Source organism: Delphinapterus leucas, chromosome 9 (assembly GCF_059928025.1).
Source record: "Delphinapterus leucas isolate spDelLeu-1000000601 "Yukka" chromosome 9, BTC_Dleu_Yukka2, whole genome shotgun sequence".
NCBI lineage: Eukaryota > Metazoa > Chordata > Mammalia > Artiodactyla > Monodontidae > Delphinapterus > Delphinapterus leucas.
This window is the reverse complement of record NC_143137.1, coordinates 14,376,129-14,396,125: the sequence shown is the minus strand read 5'-3', so window position 1 is coordinate 14,396,125 and position 19,997 is coordinate 14,376,129. Positions and strand designations below refer to the sequence as shown.

Here is a 19,997-nt window from a genome sequence, read left to right as displayed (position 1 = left end):
GTTAGGGTTTTCCAGTAAGATCTTACGGAAAAACCTGAACGAACTTTTTGGCCAATCCAATAATTTGATGATAGTTACTCATGAAGGGGTCTTTTTAAAGCATTTGGTGTTTACCTATATTGAATAAAACATCTTGAATATATATTACCCCATACACGTTTTTGGTCTACAGGGTCAAAAAATATAAGCATATATGTTGATGTATTGGATAATGTAATTTGTAAAATATCCAAATTCAGGTAGGTTTTTATGTGTCCCCCCTTTTTGGTATTTATTATAACAGTGTTTGCAGTAATGAAATTTAGGTAATAATGGAATTAAGCAGAGAAAGAAATAGAAAAGGGCAAGCAAGAGGTATCAGATTAATGAGGGCTAAATGGAAAAAGTAAAGAGAATTCACAGTAAAAGTTAAAAAAATTCCCCTTCAAGACGTGATTTATTTTTTTATCTCTCTGAGAGTGTTGCTAATTGCTGAGATCAGCATTCATTCATTTATTCACTTAAATACTTATTGAGGACCTACTATGTGCCACGTGCAATGCTGGGGATACAGAAGTGGACAGGGGTTTCTGTTTTAGTGATGGGGGCTTACATTCTAATGTTCTTTCACAACCAAGTGTGAAAAGAAATAATGTGATTTCAGGCGTGATGTTAAGTGCTGTGACAAAAATGTGTAGTTAAGTCTGAGACAGTGGGCAAGGGGCTACACTGACAGTGAGTGGAGAAAACTTTTTTTGATGAAATGACATTTGAAGAGATCTAAATGTGAAGAAAAGAAGCCAGTCATTCCTGAGTGGAAATGAATTTATCATGTTGCCCCCACACAGAAACTTTTGGTGGTTCCCTATTATTTATATGGTCAAAATCTAAAATCTTTAGTAGGTCTCTCTCTCCCTTGAATGAATAAATCAGTTTGGTCCTCTGTTTTGACCAGACTGATTTATTTATTTATTTTGCGTTATGCGGGCCTCTCACTGCTGTGGCCTCTCCCGTTGCGGAGCACAGGCTCCGGACGCAGAGGCTCAGCGGCCATGGCTCACGGGCCCAGCCGCCCCGTGGCATGTGGGATCTTCCCGGACGGGGAACGAACCTGCGTCCCCTGCATCGGCAGGCGGACTCTCAACCACTGCGCCACCAGGGAAGCCCCAGGCTGATTTATTCACTGCTGTCTCACTACTCTCCTTGCCCAGCATGCTCATTTTTGCCTGTCTCCATTTCTCTGCCTGGAATAACCTTTCTGTACGAACTTAAATCCTTCCTGGCTTACTACACACAATTCCTCTGAACCCCCGTGTAGCACCTGCCTTCCATACTACCGAGTGTGCACTTGTTTTCTCTTATTTATATATGTTCTTCCTCTCCTCAATTAGAATAGTCTTTGTGGGGCAAGGCCATTTGTTTTAATTTTAACTAGCTATCTTTGCATATCTAGGATTAGAAATGGATAAGAAGGTATTTCCTACTATATTCAAAAAAACATACATTAAGAAAAGGTAGAAGAAGAGCTTTATTTTTCTTTATGTACTCAGGAAAAAGTGAACTTGGAGGAAGAACATTCAAGTGAGAACGGGCAGTTAAGAAGTTGGGAAGTAGTAGAAAAGCAGGAACTACTTTGTGCATGTGCCGTGTGCCCCATTCCTCTTCACCCACCACTCATGTTTGACTTGTTAGTTTTGAGTGACAGGATTGGAATTAGGAAAGAAAAACCTTAATTTTTGTTTTAAGACAATAGTGGCATAACTGAAACTCATATCCAGGTTTTGTTATTTCAAGGCTTCTTCCATAGTATACTAGGCTTTCTCTTGTTCTTGAGCTGGGTCTTTATATATATATATATATATATACACACACACACACATATTTATTTATGTATGTATGTATGTATGTATGTTTGGCTGCGTTGGGTCTTTGTTGCTGCGAGCGGGGGCTACTCTTCCTTGCGGTGCATGGGCTTCTCATTGTGGTGGCTTCTCTTGTTGCAGAGCGCGGGCTTCAGTAGTTGTGGCTCGCGGGCTGTAGAGCGCAGGCTCAGTAGTTGTGGCGCACGGGCTTAGTTGCTCCGTGGCATGTGGGATCTTCCCGGACCAGGGCTCAAACCTGTGTGCCCTGCACTGGCAGGCGGATTCTTAACCACTGCACCACCAGGCAAGCTTCTTGCGCTGGGTCTTGAAGCAGGGACTGACCATGGATGGAAGAGAGATTTTGTAAATGTGAGGAGGAAGAAAGTGAAGATGTAAGAAGGAAGGTCAAAGTGTAGATGATTTGTTTTAATTTGAAAATAGCATTGGCATTGGAACAGTATATGGAATGGTTCAAATGCTAGGCTAGGGGTTTGTATTTCCTGTGCTCTCTGTCCTGCTGTCATGGTTTCGTTTCACTTTTTCTCCAGCTGGTATACGTATATATTCCTTTTAGTGCTTTACCAATATTGCTGTCTATTCTTATATATTCCTTGCTGTCTGACAAGGATGTTAGTCCAACCAGTAGTGTGGTGTTAATGCTTCTGAAACAGATTTTATCATGTCATATTTCTTTCCAAGTAGTCGAGCATTCTTGCATTCTTCTCTTCGTCCAGAGTAAGTTCTGCATGTGTTGATTCACATTCAAAATCTTCTAAAATCTAGTCAGTCTGTAATTTGATCCATATAGCAGTCCTGAAGTACTTGAGAAAAGAGAAGTCCTGAGAGATTAAGTGAATTTCTCAGTTAAATGAATAATGAGAGGTAAAGGGATATTTTCTGAGTTGGTCAGTGCCTACTCTGTCTTACTTTGTTTATTATTTTGGCAATATAATCTTCGAGTATAAGAGAAGAAAGCATAAAACATGAATATTTCCCATTATTCATCATCCCCCACCTTCCCAGGACTAAACCCTATTAAGAATTCAATGTACATCTTACACTGTCCTTTCTGTACCTTTTACAGGTGTGTGTGCATGCATGTGTGTCTGTGTTCTAACAAATGGAATCTTTGAATTTTTTTCACCTGTCTTGGAGAAGCTTGCATATTAGTGGTCTACATTTTTTTAAAATTTATTTTAAAGATATATATATATATTTAATAAATTAATTTGTTTATATTATTTTTGGCTGTGTCGGGTCTTTGGTGCTGTGCGCAGGCTTTCTCTAGTTGCAACGAGCTGGGGCTACTCCTCGTTGTGGTGTGCGGGCTTCCCATTGTCGTGGCTTCTCTTGTTGCGGAGCACGGGCTCCAGGCGCACAGGCTTCAGTAGTTGTGGCACGTGGGCTCAGTAGTTGTGGTTTGCGGGCTCTAGAGCCCAGGCTCAGTAGTTGTGGCACATGGGCCCAGCTGCTCCGCAGCAAGTGGGATCCTCCCGGACCAGGGCTCGAACCAGTGTCCCCTGCATTGGTAGGCAGATTCCTAACCACTGCGCCACCAGGGAAGCCCGGTCTACATTTTTTAAATGCCAATGTACTATTTCACAACATGGCCGTTCCCTAAATTACTTACCCAGTGACTATTAATGTGTTAATTGGTTTTGGTTTTGGTGTGCAGTATGGCAATGAAATCCTTGTATGTAATCTTTATTTACATTTGTTGCTGTTGCTTTAGTTTAATGTCTTGTTTTTTTCATTGAGAATATAAATTCCTTGATAGCACGAATTTATATTCTCATACCTTTTTGTAATTCCCTTTAGGATCTAGCTCACAGAACTGAGCAAATGTACTAACATATAACAAAGCAAAAATATTTGCAGATACTTGGAGCTGTTACTGTGTCACGTTTCTATCACTGATATATTCATTAACATATTAACTGCCATTAGCTAAGTTAACCCTTTGATTTGCACTACCGTAATATTTTGTTGATTTTGATGTTCAATTTCCACATGCTTCTGTTCCTTTAATTTTTTTCTCCAAAATTGAAGTGGCTTCATTGATTTTTCTGCTTATAAGAATAACATATGCTCATTACATTTAATTCAACCACTGTCAAAAAATTCAAACAAAATCTTCAACCTCACAGCAATATCTGTATCGGAAGTTACAAAAATGGCATTTTATTATATGTCTTTCTTGGCCATCTTCTCTTTTCTCCACTTAGTATCAAGAACATTGTTTCTAATGGCTATGTAATCTATTATATGGCTATTCCATAATTCATTTAATCAAACCCCTTTTGCTAGGCTCTTAAAATGTTTCTAATTTTAAAAATCAAAAACCCCATTTGTTAAACTTTATTGTTCATTTATCTTTGTGTACTTACTTGTTTCCTCAAGTTCCTAGAAGTAGAATTCCTTAGTCAAATTGTCAAGTTTATTTAATGGTTAAGTCATGGGTTGTGCAAACCTGATCTGTGTATGAGGGAAAAATAAGAGAAATAAACCATTTTCCTCATGATGCTTAGGGTTCATTTGAGGAGATAATAGTCACCTTCGGAACTTCAAAAGAACAGTTAAAAAGTACTTAACAGAGTCAACTTTATTAAGTAGTAAAACATAATATAAAATGTTGGGAGGTTATAAGAGAATTCTGTTATCAGAAGTAGGTTGGTCAAAACTTCGTGGAGGAAAGGATTTAGGATGGAAAGGACAAAATGCAGAACTGAATTTATCCAATTAAAAATAAGCATTTTTCCAATAATCTAAGAATTTAGATGTCCATTAATTGAAATACCAAGAATAAATTTGCAGAAAGAATTTGAAGTAAATTACTTGTTAAATTTAAAAGTCTTCCTGTGGCTTTCATCATAAATAGTTACTTTAAGTTAAAATAAATAACCAAACATTTTAATTTGTTCAGTTTGAAGCTCACCTATTTCAAAAGAGAAGCACTAGCAGCAGGAAATATCTGTGCACTTAGTGTTCAAAGCACTACTGCACTATCAGTGGTGAAGTCAGGTTTGATTTGGCTTTTGAGAATTGGTCCATGCTTAGTCATGGTGTGGTTCTGTCATGGTTCCCTCTGGTGGCTTTTTAATTAGATGACTAGGGTCACGGAGAGCATTAACATCGGCATACTTTCCCTTCACTCACTTTCACAGTGGCAGGTAATTGTTGAGTGTATTTTGGCTTTTTATTTTAAATACTCTTCACGTGCATGACATGATGCCAGAATAAGTGGTTAGTAATGATGTTATGGACAGAGGAAAATAGATGACTAGTATCTAGAATTCTGAAAATTTGCCTTGCTACACCTGCTGTTCTGCTGGGTCCCTGAAGAAATAAGCACTGAGGCTCTTGCGGGGGGCGCGGGGTGGGGGTCTTCGTTATAACTAGGCTCTTCTAGCTCCTACAGCTTTGGCCACCAGATCTACTTTGGTGAGCTAGACGAGACCAAAGCTGCAGAGGCTTATAGCCTAGCACAGTGAAAAGCCCAAGTAAGTTTTCCTCCTGGAGGAGAGGAGCACATAGGAAAAAACAGAGAAGAATAGCTCAAAACACCTTAGAAGGAAAGCAGTTCCAACAAAGAAGATAATCCAAGGAGAGGCTAAGAAGACCTTCCCCTCCAGAGCTCAGACAAGTTGTCCTGGGGAGCGTCTTGACCACCCTTGCTCGTTAAGTCCAGGGCCCCCCGTGCCAGTGTTCTTCTCTGCTCTCTTTTCCTAGTTTGGTTCATTCAACAAATATTAAGTATTTATTTAAGCATTCTTGTGTACCTGTATACAGGCCCAGGTACATAGTGGATAGAATAGAAAAAAATCCTTATCCCTTTGGAGCTCATATTTTCCCTTCTATAAATCCCCCCCCAAGGCATATATTACCCCCAGCTCTACTCCTGTCACCAAAATTCCACCTCTGCTACAGGGATATAATTGGGTATTTTTTGGTGTTCATTTTGTTCTTGACCCATGTAGTTGCTTTTCTTCTTTTGGTTGGTTGTGTGATGTAAATTTAAAGATAGACTGAGGAAAGCCTGGAGTTCCTGCCAAAGGATAATATGGGTGGACAACAGAGATGTTTAGGTTAAACACAGGCAATTTATATGTTCTTGAAAACAGATTGGAAATATAGTTATGGAGAGGATAAAAATAAGGGAGATTACTGAAGGAAAGGCAGTAGACGGCTGCTTTGAATATCTGCTGTGTGCAGAGCTTTTTTAGATGTTACGGGGGATGAATAAAAATATTAAAAGATGAGTTAGTACTGAAATAATTGGAACTAGCATAATAAAGTGGAAGGGGTGTTAGACTAGAAATCTGCTAACCAGATTTCCTAATAAGTACCCTGAAGAAGTCAGCCTTTCTGGCCTTCAGTTCCTTTGTCTGTGGAATGGGAATAAAACTGGATCAGTGAGTGGTTCACAACACTGTACATTAAAAACTTCTGGGAGGCTTTTACAATTCAGTTTTTGGAGGGTTGGGCTTGGGCCTGTTTTCAGAAGCTTCCACTGATATTATTTAAAAGCTCCCCGGGTCTAGGCTGAGAGCTGCTGCACAGGATCAAAGGCATTTCCAATTGTGACGTCTTAACATTTTATGAAATAAGCATAGCATGAACAACTATAGCTGTGGAAATATATGCAAATAGGATTGTTGGAATGATTAATGTTAATTAAGATATTATTATTAAGAAATCAACAGGCTGGTGTAACCAAGGGGGTAACACCATTCTTTTTGCCATTAACTTCTTTCATTCCTGTCTTATTTTCCTGCATGGTTGGTGGTTGTTTTTTTTTGCGGTACCCGGGCCTCTCACTGCCGCGGCCTCTCCTGTTGCGGAGCACAGGCTCCGGGTGCGCAGGCTCAGCGGCCATGGCTCATGAGCCCAGCTGCTCCGCGTCGCATGGGATCCTCCCAGACGGGGGCACAAATCCGTGTCCCCCGCATCGGGAGGCGGACTCTCAACCACTGCGCCACCAGGGAAGCCCTCCTGCATGTTTCTTATAAAGAGTGTTAAATGTTTTTCTGCAGTTTTTTCTTAATAAATGTTGCCTAATAAGCAGCTTTGAATTTCCACACAGTTTCAGTTGCTGTTTCTTATCACTGGAAAGCTCCTTAGTTTGTTAATCCAGGGACTAATGAATGAGAGTAAGCAATGGGGCCTGGAAAATCTCAGCATCCTCGGCAACACTGACACTTTAGACCATTAGTGTGATGAGGACTTTTATAATGGTGGTGAATATTCCTTATTATTTCCAAAAGGATAACTTTGAGGACATTGTCTATTTATATTTTCCCATTCATTCCTTTACATAATTAAGAACTGAGGTAATATAGTTTTACTGAGAAACTTTTTTTTAAAGATAGTCATAAGATCTCAGAGTTGGAGGAAAGAATAAAAGTTATCTGATGGTTGAATTCTTTATTCACTACCCTAGAGAAATGGTTGTCTAAACTGTATTTGAACCTCTCAGTTATCTGGCAACTAGCTCTCAAGAAAGCTTATTCCATCTTTGGAAAGCTCTGATTATTAGAAGGTTATTTTCTTATGTTGAGAGGACTAAAGTCTAACTCTCTGGAGTCCCTTGGGACCATAATACACTCTGTTTCTGCTTCATGTTGAAAAGTTCTTCAGTTGACTTTTCACATCTTAATTCTTCTCTAGCTAATTACATCCGTTCTCTGGCTGTTTTGTATAGCTTTGTTTTGAGACACTTTATCTTGTTTATTCATATCACTTTTTTTTTTTTTTTTTTTGCGGTACGTGGGCCTCTCACCATTGTGGCCTCTCCCGTTGTGGAGCACAGGCTCAGCGGCCATGGCTTACGGGCCCAGCCGCTCCTCGGCATGTGGGATCTTCCCGGACCGGGGCACGAACCCGTGTCCCCTGCATCGGCAGGCGGACTCTCAACCACTGCGCCACCAGGGAAGCCCTATTCATACCACTTTTGAAATGTGTTAGCACACAACAGTGTGTGTTTTGGAGGAGAGGGGTTTGCTTTTAAAACCAGCCTTCAATAAGAGATTTCTCAACTTTGCTCATACTGTATTCTGTAAGTTAATTTTGTATCACATAAATTGATCTCAGTCATGCCACACTGTAACCCTTACTTTTGACTAGTAAGTTTTTCAATTTGTCAGATTTTTTGTTCATAACCTAGTTATTTGTAAATTGGACTTCTTAGATGTAGCTGTAGGACTTCATATTTATTCCTTCATACTAAATTTTATCTGGTATATCAATATTTTTGAATCTTAATCCAGTGAATTCACCATCCTTTTAAAAAGCTTGGGATATTGTACAGAATTGATAATCATATCCTTTGTTATACACATGTCCACGTGGTTGGCAACCATGTCAAATAGGCAAAGTCATTTTTAGATAGTATATACAAAGCTAAGGCCCAGACCTATGTGCTGTAGCTACTCGAGGCCTGTCCCCTGCTACTAGAAAGTTCCCTCCGAGTAACGCTGGCATGTATTTACTTAAAGATCTGCTTTCTAAATCTTCTGTAAACCTCGAACACTCTTTTCTTGGCTTTCCCTAAGGTTAGTGTGCTTCCTCTCACTTTTTAGATCCATTTTAAATGTATCCTCTTCGGAAAGGGCTTCTCTGGCTACCTCATCCCAAGTAGCCTCTCACAGTAATGGGAGCATTACTGTTTTATTAGATCACTTAACTTTGTTCAGCGACACAAGTATGGTTTATTATTTGCTTCCCCTCTTCTAGAATGTCAGCTCCATGAGGTTGGAGACTGTATCTTTTGTCACTTGGTGCTATGTCCCAAGCCCCTGGCATAGTGCTTGGCACAAGTTAGGTACTCAGCTGTCAGTTGAAGGATGACAATGTTTACTGCTGCAATGTTTTGTTGTAGTTTTACTTTGTTCATAATTTGTGTAACAAAAACAAAAGGAATATTTACTATACCCTTTTGAATTATTGTATTCACTTTCACCAACTTTCCAGAGATTCTGTGACATTCCAGTGATGGGATAGCATACCTCTAGTTGGAAAATCTCTGCTTTGCTCTGATCACCTTTAATCACATCTGTAATTATCTTTACATCTAGCCCATTTTTTTCTGTTCAGTATGCTTCCAAAAGGATTTCATGAAAGATCTTATCAGTTGCCCAGATACATGTAAAAGTGGACAGAATTTTAGAAATTTTTGTCTCAGATATGAGAAAAGCCTCTAATTGGGTAAATAATATCTAATTGGAATTTCAAGTAGAAGGATCCTAGTAGATTCCTTATTGAAATAAATATCTACTTGGTATTTATTTTATTTCCCTGACATATGCTTATCAAAGTGGGGCTAGATACTTATTCTTTGTGAAGTTATATTGGGTTTTAATAAATTACCTCTTTACTAGTTCACCTGGAGTCTTGTCTGGAATCTGTATCAAGATTACCAGCCTATTGTTTGAGGACTCCATCTTTATTTGAAAATTAGAGTGTTATTCAAAGAATATTGACTATAATTCAGCAGTTTGATTTGCTCGCTCTTCTGATTTTAGTTTAGTTTATTTATTTATATTTGGCTGTGTTGGGTCTTCGTTGCTGCGTGCAGGCTTTCTCTAGTTGCGACGAGCGGGGGCTACTCTTCATTGTGGTGCGTGGGCTTCTCATTGTGGTGGCTTCTCTAGTTGTGGAGCACGGGCTCTAGGTGCGGAGGCTTCAGTAGTTGTGGCCCGCAGGCTCAGTAGTTGTGGCTCGCGGGTTCTAGAGCCCAGGGTCAGTAGTTGTGGCACATGGGCTTAGTTGCTCCGTGGCATGTGGGATCATCCCGGACCAGGGGTCGAACCCGTGTCCCCTGCATTGGCAGGCAGATTCTTAACCACTGCACCACCAGGGAAGCCCTACTTTGATTTTAAATTAACTTTGTCTTTCTGTGTTAAAGGGCCAAGTGAAATATGTTTTGAGATAAAAGCTAGAAGCTCTTCTCAGATTCTGACAGGCTTTTCCTTGCCCATGTGTTCTTAAGTACACAAGTGATCATGGTTCCCATCTGTTGGTAGACAGAATTCATGCGGGTTATTCCATGCAGGCACCAAGTTTTATACCTGTCTGTGAAATTTTGTAATTTGAAAGTCCATAAATAAACATCTGTATGACTTAATCATTATTCTGAAGAGAATTGTGGTTGTTAATGAATTTTTGAAAAAGTATATTTTCTGTTTTAATAATATGTGTCTTTTTTCTCCCCCCACCCAGAGAATGGATCTTGGAGAATGTCTGAAAGTCCATGACCTGGCTTTAAGAGCAGATTATGAAATTGCATCCAAAGAACAAGATTTTTTCTTTGAACTCGATGTATGTCATTTTGCTTCAAGTTAGATTATCTTTTGCAGTAAAATATTTTGAATATGGATTCATATCTCTTAATGGGAAAAGGCTCTTAGCAAATTATCTTTTTTGTGATTATATGAAGGGTAGTACTAAATTAAGATTATGTACTTTCTTGACTAACAATAGTTTTTAAAAATAGGTGAAACTGGGTATTTTAAGAGAATGTGTGAAAGTTGTGCACGTCATATATTCTTTTGAAAATTAAGCATATTCTTCCCAATTAAGGTGGTTGTGATTAAGGAAATACCATCTTAAGCAAATGTAAACAACTAATTTCTAGTGTATATAAAGCCCTTTAATTACTGAATTTTTACATTCGTATTTATTTTTGTATTTGTAAATACATATGTAGAGAGAGGGAGGATGTTAAGGACAATGTTGTTTTTTATGTAAAACTAATAGAAGAAATATTAGAGGAAATAGAAGGTACAATTTAGGTATCTAAAGGGCTCAAACTCTTGACTTTTTTTTTTTATACAAACCTGAGAATAATTGGGACTTTTTTTTTTTAATAGAAAACGTACCAATCAGCGTTACGTAAAACGTACTGATGACCATAAACCTTATATGTTTTATCAGTGAGGTAGTAGATGTTTCATTTGGTTTGGGAGATAAAGTAGTAAATAGGCCCCCGCCCCCCCCCCCCCCCCGGCCGATCTACTTTTTTGAACTTCCAGGAATTTCTGCTAACGGAAATGAAGTCATCAATGTAAACATAATTTAATATGGGGCTGGAGCAGTCAGGGAAACACCTTAAAGTGATTGTGTTATGATTTAATCTACACTGGGCATAAAATACAGCAGAAATTCACCACCGTGTAGATGTAGGGGTATGGTGTTTTCAATCTTTTTCTCTTATGGTATGGTAATACATTGTTTTTACGTATCAAGTATCTACAGATTAAATTTCTAGAAACAGAATAACTGAGTCAAAGGCCAGTTTTGCCTGGTTGCCCTCCATGAGAATTATCAATTTATACTCCCACCAGTATGTATGAAATTATCTATTTCCCATAGGCCACATAGTGTGCTGTCAAGATTTCTATGTAGCTTTGATAGATGAAATGTGAAATATAGTGTAATTTTAATTGGCATTTCTCTTATGAGTGAGTTTGAAAAAATTTTACAGATTTAAGATCTGTTTTTATTTCCCTTTCATTGAACTGTCAGTGTACATTTTGCAGGGGGTGGGTGCTATTTGCTAATCTTGGATGTTAGTATTTTTCTAATTGATTTGCACTGACTCTTTACAGATAAGGAAAATTAGTCTCTTTTCTCAGATAATACATTGCAATTTTTTCCTATTTCTTTTTTGGTAGTTGTGAGTCTTGCAATATATTTGTATAGTTGTCCAATTTATTAATCTTTTAAAAATCTATTCGATTAATTCAAAAGGCCTTCCCTACCCTGATGTGATGAGAATTCTATCTCATGGTTTCTTCTGGAATTTTTATGGCTTTGTTTTATATATTTAAATCTGTGATCCAACTTAAATTTATTCTGTTATAAGGAATTGAGGTGTAGATCTCCCTTTTTCCAGATGGCTGCTTAGTTGACCCAGCACTATTTATGGATTAGTTCATCTTTTTTTAAAGATAAAATTTAAACTAAAAGAATTAAATAGCTGTTTGTTTCTCATCACAGATAAAAGGTTTTATTTTGCATTTTCATGAAATTCATGGGTTAATCAACCATTTTTAGAATTTGATACGTGTTGAGTAAATTTTTATTTTTAAACATTGTGTTTTGAATTAGTTGTATTTCTCTACAGTAAGATATGAAAGTCTAAATCGGTTGGTTTGGGAATAAATCTTTAAAGTTTACTTTTAAATGAATTATTATTTAATTATAGATATATTAATATATGCCCGATGAGTGTCTTTTATATAAATATTGACCTGGATTTTTGCAGTGTAGACACTTTTAAAATTCTCAGTGGTTTATTCTTTGAGAAAAGGGCAGGTTTTTCTGATTGTTAACATTTTCATTGTGAAAAATTTGAAAAGCACATGAAAACAGATTATTAAAAATTATCCGTATATTCAGAAATAATTACTGTTAACATTTAATGTATGCTCTTCCATTTTTTCCATGCTACTTTATTTTACAAAAATGAGATCTTGCTGCATTTAACGTTTTGTAACTTTTTATTTACAAATAAATCATGACCATTTTCTTATATCCTTAACGTGTTCTACTAACACCTTTTTTAAATGGCTGAGGATTAAATTTTCCAAGTGTTACCTGGATATTTAGGGTATTTACAACTTTTCACCATTAAAAATAACACTGTGAAGAACATCTTTGAATATTAATTCCTCCATATACCTCTGATTACTTTTTTAAAAAATTTTATTTATTTATTTATGGCTGTGTTGGGTCTTCGTTTCTGTGCGAGGGCTTTCTCTAGTTGTGGCAAGCGGGGGCCACTCTTCATTGTAGTGCGCGGGCCTCTCACTATAGCGGCCTCTCCCGTTGCGGAGCACAGGCTCCGGACGCGCAGGCTCAGCAGCCATGGCTCACGGGGCTAGTTGCTCCGCGGCATGTGGGATCCTCCCAGACCAGGGCTCCAACCCGTGTCCCCTGCATTGGCAGGCAAATTCTCAACCACTGCGCCACCAGGGAAGCCCTGATTACTTTCTTAAAACAGATTTCTAGAAGTAGAATTACTAAGTCAGGGGTCATTTTTAAAGCTTTTGATAACGATTACCATGGTGCCTTTTTATAAAGGCTGTGCTAGTTTGCGCTTCCTTCAGCAGAGCATGAGAGTGGCAGTTTCCTTATAGCCTTACCTTTCCTGGGAATTATTTATGTCTATTCTTCGTCAATTTGATAGATGATGAACAGGTTTTCAATTTGTAACTGAACCCAGTTTTGTTATTTTTTTATTCCCATGGTAGCATTTTAAATAATAAAGTGTAATTTGTGAGTAAAGATATTTATGAACAAGGTTGGTTTTTCTTGCAGTAATTGTCTTTTAATTAAACTTTGTAGGCTATGGATCATCTGCAGTCATTCATTGCAGATTGTGATCGAAGAACAGAAGTGGCTAAGAAAAGATTAGCAGAAACTCAGGAAGAGATCAGTGCTGAAGTTGCAGCAAAGGTAAGACTTTCAATCATTTCGTTAATGCAAAGTATAGTTTTACCTCACTACTTTTGTTTTAACTTTTTATTTTGAAATAATTACATTCATAGGAGATTGCAAAGACATATATAGGGAAATTTTACATACTCTTCCTTTAGCCTCCCCTAGGTTAACATCTTACACAACTACAGTACAGTATCATAAGCCAATAAATTGGTATTGGGCCAATCCTTACATTTAATTCAGATTTCACCAGTTAGGCATATGTGTGTATAGCTCTATGCAGTTTCATCACGTGTTCCTTGGGTAACTACCACCATAATTAAGTTACTTAACTGTGTAGCATCACCACATACTCCCTTGTGTTACCCCTTTAGAGCCACACCCATTCCCCACTAGGCCCTGGCCACCACTAATGTATTTTCCATCTCTATAATTATGTAATATCATTGAATATTATGTAAGTGGAATCATGCAGTATGTATCCTTTTGAGACTGGCTTTTTTCACTCAACACAACTTCCTTACTATTCATACAGGTTGTTCATCAGTAGTTCATTCCTTTTTATTTTTGAGTATTCCATGGTATGTATATACCACAGGTTAACCATTCACATACTGAAGGACATTTGGGAAGGACATTGCGGTTATTGGCTAATACCAATAAAGCTGCAGTAAATCTTTACGTACAGATTTTTGTGTGGACATACGTTTTCATTTCTGTGGGATAAATGCCCAAGGATACAGTTAGTTATTGGATCATTTAGTAAATATATTTTTAGTTTTGAAAGCAAGTGCCAAACTTTTTTCTAGAGTGGCTGTACCATTTTACATTCCTGCCAGCAGTGTGTTAGTGATCCAGTTTCTCCACATCCATGCCAGCATTTGATAGTGTCACTATGTTTCTTTCTTTTTTTTTTTGGCCGTGCGGTGTGGCATGTGGGATTTTAGTTCCCCGACCAGGGATCAAACCCGTGCCCCCTGCATTGGGAGTGTGGAGTCTTAACCACGACCGCCAGGGAAGTGCCACTGTGTTTGATTTTAATCATTCTGAAAGGTGTGTGGTGATATCTCACTGCAGTTTCAGTTTGCATTTCCCTAATGACTAATGATGCTGAACATTTTTTTCATGTGCTTATTTGCCAACTGTATAACCTCTTTTGTATAACCTCTTCAGTGAAATGTTTGTGTTTGTCTTATGCCCATTTTCCAAATGGATTGCTCATTTTTTTAATGTTGAGTTTTGAGTATTCTTCAGATGTTCTACTCTACTTACTACCTTTTAAAAATGTTTTGTTGACTACTTATATGCAAAAAGTAAATAGAAAAGTACAGTGAACCCCAATGGATTCGAAGCCATCAGTCTTGTGCTATTGTTTCATTATTTTAAAAGCAAATTCTAGACGTCATATCATTTCACCTCTTAAACATAACCACAAAATTACATCCATAAAGGTAACAATTTAAAAAAATTATCCAATATCCAGAATGTGTTCATTTTTCCTGTGTAGAGTTGGTTTGTTGAATCAGAATTCAAAGTCCACATATTGACTTTTGTTGGTTTGACTTACTACTTTATTCAGTATAGTCTGGCACATTTTATGAAAACGCAGAATGGAGACAAAGTTACTCAGTAGAGTTTAGGTGACGTGATTAAATATAGTGCTCATATATGTGTGTACAAAGGGAAATGGATTCCTTTGTTTGAGGAGAGGGTTACCTTTAACCAACTTTTTCTGGAAAGTTCCCTTAAGATGGGGACTGTAAAGATGGGCATCCTAAAGTACAAGGAATCTCATTTCTCATGGTTGAAAGAGATCCACAGGTGTTGGCTAGACCCCAGCTGTATTGATTTATACAGTATTGTATTGGTTATATATCACCACAAAAATGCTGTTTAACAGACCACCTCAAAACTTAAAACATTAAATATTTATGTAGCCCATGAGTCTATAATCAGTGACTTAGGCTGAACTTGACTGGGCAGTCATTCCTGTCTCAGCTGGGCTCACTCACATGTCTTCCAGTCGGCTGGAGGCTGCTGAACTATGGCCTAGAAGGCTAGCCTGGCCATGTTCCCATGGTGGTAGCAGAGGTGCAAAAGTATCAAGCCCAGTCATACAAGCATTTTTTAAGCCTTCCCCTATGTCATATCTGCTACCGTCCTGTTAACCAAAGCCAGTTACATGGCCAGGTTCAGAGTCAGCGTATGATGGTACTCAGTTACGTAGCAAAGGGCACAGATGCAGGAAGGGTGAAGAGTTCTGGTCGTTAATGCAGTCATTCTGTGGCAGGTATTTACAGAAGATAACATTTTGTTAAAAGTGGTAGGATAATGATAACAGAGTTGGGGATTTTTTTGAGGGACAAATATATTGGATTGAGGTAAATTTAAGAAGGAAAGATTACTGGCACACTACTTTGTTGGGACTGGATGTCCATTTCAAATCAAAACCTTCTTTGCAGAACTTGCCTGGTAGTCCAGTGCTTAAGAATCCTTCTTCCAATGCAGGGGACACGGGTTTGATCCCTGGTGAGGGAACTAAGATCCCACATGCCATGGGGCAACTAAGCCCACGCGCTGCAATGACTGAGCCCACACTCCACAACTAAGACCCAGTGCAGCCAAAGGCGAAAACAAAAACTTCTTTACTAATATTATTGGCCACACAGGCTGAGTACTTATTTTGTAGCCAAAGTAAAAACATAAACACAGTAAAGACTGTGTTTATGTTATCATATGCTGTTAAAACAATAAGAATGAACTAGATTCCCACGATGATGGTGGTGGTGAGGAGGAGGCATATCAAAACGCAAGGCAAGAATTAATCCTAATGGAAAGACATGGACTAAGAGAGAAGGGTGCCATGCTTGTCTACTGAATATCAGTAATGTGCTGCGTGCATGTACAGGCACGTTTTCTCGTTTCTCACAATTTTGTGAGATTATCCGTACTTCTCAGATGAGGAAGTAGATTCAGGTTACGTAATATGGCCAAAATTGCATGGCTGTTAATTGGTTTGGCAGTTGGACTCTAAAGCCATATCTTTGCTTTAAAGAACATCCTCCAGTTCATTTCTTTTAACTCATGTTTGAGCGTATGCTATTTCTTGGGCATTGGAAATACAAAAATGGTATATAGATATCTTTAAAGTGGTGTGATATATATAAAAGTAATGGTCATAGAAGATACGAAGATGGTACAAAGGAGGGTATTGCCCTCTCTGCTTAAGTGTCTTAAGTGAGGGTAAGGTGTGGTGATTGATTGTTCACCAGTGCTTCACATAATAGACTCTTGAGTTGAATCTTAACTGAATGACAGACATACACTAGGCAGGTAAGGGAGGTAATGGACGACATCGCAGGAAGAGGGAGCAGTACGTGCGAAGTCACAGAGGAAGAAAACAACAGAGTAAGTTTGGGAAACTAAATATAAGTGTAGATTTGTTGTGAAGTTGGAGAACAGAAAGAGATAGTTTGGAAAGGTACAGAGAGCCAAATTGTGTACAAAAATGTATTTTATACTTGGAATGCACTGCCAGAGCAGAGGTTGAGAAGTAATAGTTACATTGAGATCAGTTGTACCCCTGAATTCACTGAAGTAAAGGCAGGCAGGCTCAAAACATCTTGATGTCCCACCAGTTCATTTATGATACGCTCAGAAAGCATTAGTTATACTCATATTGCCTTAGATAATTTATGTCTTTTTATGCAATATTTTGAACTTTGGTACATTCTGCTTTTTATTCATGATCTTTTCTGATTCTCTCCAGGCAGAACGTGTTCATGAGTTAAATGAAGAAATCGGTAAACTGTTGGCTAAGGTGGAACAGCTAGGAGCTGAAGGGAATGTGGAGGAATCCCAGAAAGTAATGGATGAAGTAGAGAAAGCACGGGCAAAGAAAAGAGAAGCAGAGGTAACTAAATTCTTTATGGTAGTTTATAGAGCCTTAGTGTCTGTACTTCCTAAAGAACATATATTTGACTAGAAATTATTGAAAAATTATTACTATTAAAGGAAATTTAAACCAGTTTAAAAATATTTAACTAGTTTGTATCATACTAATGGGTTGTATATCAAAATTAGTGGTTGTTTTGGAATTTAGAGTCATTGATCCTATTGAAATTTATAACTAGTAAATGAAATTAACTAAACTAGCGAGTCATACACAACAGTCTCACACACAATCCACACATGTGCAGTCTTCATATACATGGTCACTATGATACCCTACCCCCTACTCCATGGCCCATGCAACTATAGTATTCTCTCTTCTTACTTAGTACAGTCTGCTAACACATTGGGAGCCTCCTCTCATTCTTCCTCCACAGCACAGATCAAAATCTGATATCCTACAGACAAAGTTCTATTTTGTTTGGTCCCCCTGATATTTTTTAGAAAATCGAATGCCTTTGGATGAAAGTGTACTCTCCCCTTTACCATAGTCTCCATTGTTCCTAACTGTATCACACCTGGGTTTAATTTTTTCTTACTATCTAGCCTTTTAAGGCAGAAGCTCAGATAATTGGTTTATTTTTTAATTTTATTGAAGTATAGTTTATTTACAGTGTGTTAATTTCTGCTCTGTAGCAAAGTGACTCAGTTATACATATGTATTGTTTTCTATTCTGTTTTATCACAGGATATTGAATAGTTCCCTGTGCTCTACAGTAGGACCTTGTTGTTTATGCATCCTATGTATACTAGTTTGCACCTGCTAATCCCAAGCTCCCAATCCTCCCTCCCCACACCCCTTAGATCATTGATTTTAGACCGTTTAATGCTGTAAGTTTTCTTCTAAGCACGATGGTAGCTTAGAAGGTATGAAACAGATTTTCATATATTGTGTTTTTATTTTCATTCATTTCTAAATATTTGCTAATATTGCTTTGTGATTTCTTTTTTGACTTGTGGGTTTTGAAGGCATGTGTTTAGTTTTTACATATTTGGATTTGTTTTTTGTTTGTTCTTTTCAGATTTTTTCTGTTAATTTTAATTCAATTCTGTTGTGGTCAGAGAACATGTGTGTGATTTCAGTTTTCTTAAATATGTCAATACTTGTTTTGTGGCCCTGCATATGGTCTGTCTTGGGGAACTTTCCATCTGTACTTGAGAAGAATGATATTCTGCCTTGTTAAATGGAGTGTTCTATAAATGTCAATTGAGTCAAGGTAGTTAATAGATTTTTTCAAGTCTTCTGTATCCTATTGAGTTTTCTGCCTATGAGAGGAGTGTTGAAGTCTCTATAGTTGTGGATTTGTTTATTTATGCTTTTCATTTTGTCAGTTTTTGTTTTATTTTGAAGCTCTGTTATTAGGCTAATAGACATTTAGGAGTGTTGTATCTTTTGATTAATTTAATCCTTTATTATTTTGACATGTCCTTCTCTGTCCCTGTTAATGTCCCTTGTTTTGAAATCTCCTTTATCTTATGTTAATAAAAGACTCTCCAGCTTTCTTCATAAGTTAAGTTGTGTACTATAAACCCTAGAGAAACCATTGGAGGGGAGAAAAGAGTTATAACTAATAGTAGCAATAAAATGGAATCCTAAAAAATACTTAATCCAAAAGAAAGGCAGGAGAAAAGGAACAAACAACAGATTGGACATATAGAAAATAAATAGTGGGATGGTAGACTTAAACCCAGTGTACCAATAATTACATTAAATGTAAATGGTCTCAACAATCCAATTAAAAAGCAGAGATTGTGAGACTAGATTTAAAACAAAACAAAACAACAACAAAAAACCCCCACAAGACTTAGCTATGTACTAGCTACAAGAAACCCACTCTAAATACAAAGACACAGATTAAAGGTTCTAGGCTGAGAAAAGATATACCAAGTAGCCATTCTAGATAGCTTTAATGTCTTAATATTAGGATTTCTTGAAATGTAGTTAATATCAATCCAGAAAATAAGTACTATGAATTTTAAAATGCACAAAGTATTTTATAGCTAGTTTATTTCCCCAGAAGACTCGGGTAATGAAGCCAGCAATCATTATTACTTTCCTTCCATATATTGGAGTTTTCATAAAACTTCATATATATACACTTGGTGATTTACTAGTATTACCCAGTAGCTCAATATTGTTAGCCTGTTATGTATTATCAGTTGATTTTTACTTAGGACAGTGCATTAAATTGTTTACTTTCCTATTATAGATTGTGTTCAACTGTACGTAATAGGAAACTTAACTTACAATGACTGAACCAAAGAAGGGTTTTGTTTTTCTCATCTAATAAATACTTGAGGTTAGGAAGCCTGGGGCTGGTACAGTAGCTCCATGATGCCATCTAGCATACAAGCTACTTCTAACTTTAAGTTCAGCCATCCTTACTATGTGGATTCATCTTTATGCTCATCAGTTTGTGGTAGCACTATGGCCACTAAGCCTAAAGCCTTTCCTCTATGCGTAAGTAGAAAGAGGAGGAATAACAAGGCACAAAAGTTGAGTTGACTCGTCTTGTGTGTTGTGTTTTCAGTTTTCCTTTTTAAAATTTTTTTATTTTGAAATATTTTAAGAAAAGTTAACACATCGTGTGAAGAATTCCCCTATGTCCTTCACCCAGACTCTTCAACATTTTACCACATTTGCTTTATCATTTTCTTCCTACATGAGTGTGTGTGTGTATTTTAACTGTTTGACAATAAGTTATAAATATGCTGCCTCTTTATCCCTAGATACTTCAATGTGTATTTCTTAAAAGCAAGGAT

At 37.5% G+C, this 19,997-nt stretch overlaps 1 protein-coding gene across 11 annotated transcripts in view; it reads left to right on the top strand.

Annotated features, from left to right (window-relative positions):
- The window catches only part of LUC7L2 (LUC7 like 2, pre-mRNA splicing factor), a 70,105-nt gene that overhangs the window by 36,296 nt on the left and 13,812 nt on the right, over nt 1–19,997 (top strand). For all 11 annotated transcript variants that reach the window (XR_016394276.1, XM_089917345.1, XM_022579981.3 and 8 more), the window contains 3 exons: nt 10,059–10,157; nt 13,188–13,298; nt 17,053–17,196. Coding sequence is in view for 10 of the 11 variants with exons in the window: in XM_089917345.1 (XP_089773471.1) it covers nt 10,059–10,157; nt 13,188–13,298; nt 17,053–17,196 (354 nt within the window). In the remaining variant the exon portion in view is untranslated. The remainder of the gene's footprint in view (nt 1–10,058; nt 10,158–13,187; nt 13,299–17,052; nt 17,197–19,997) is intronic.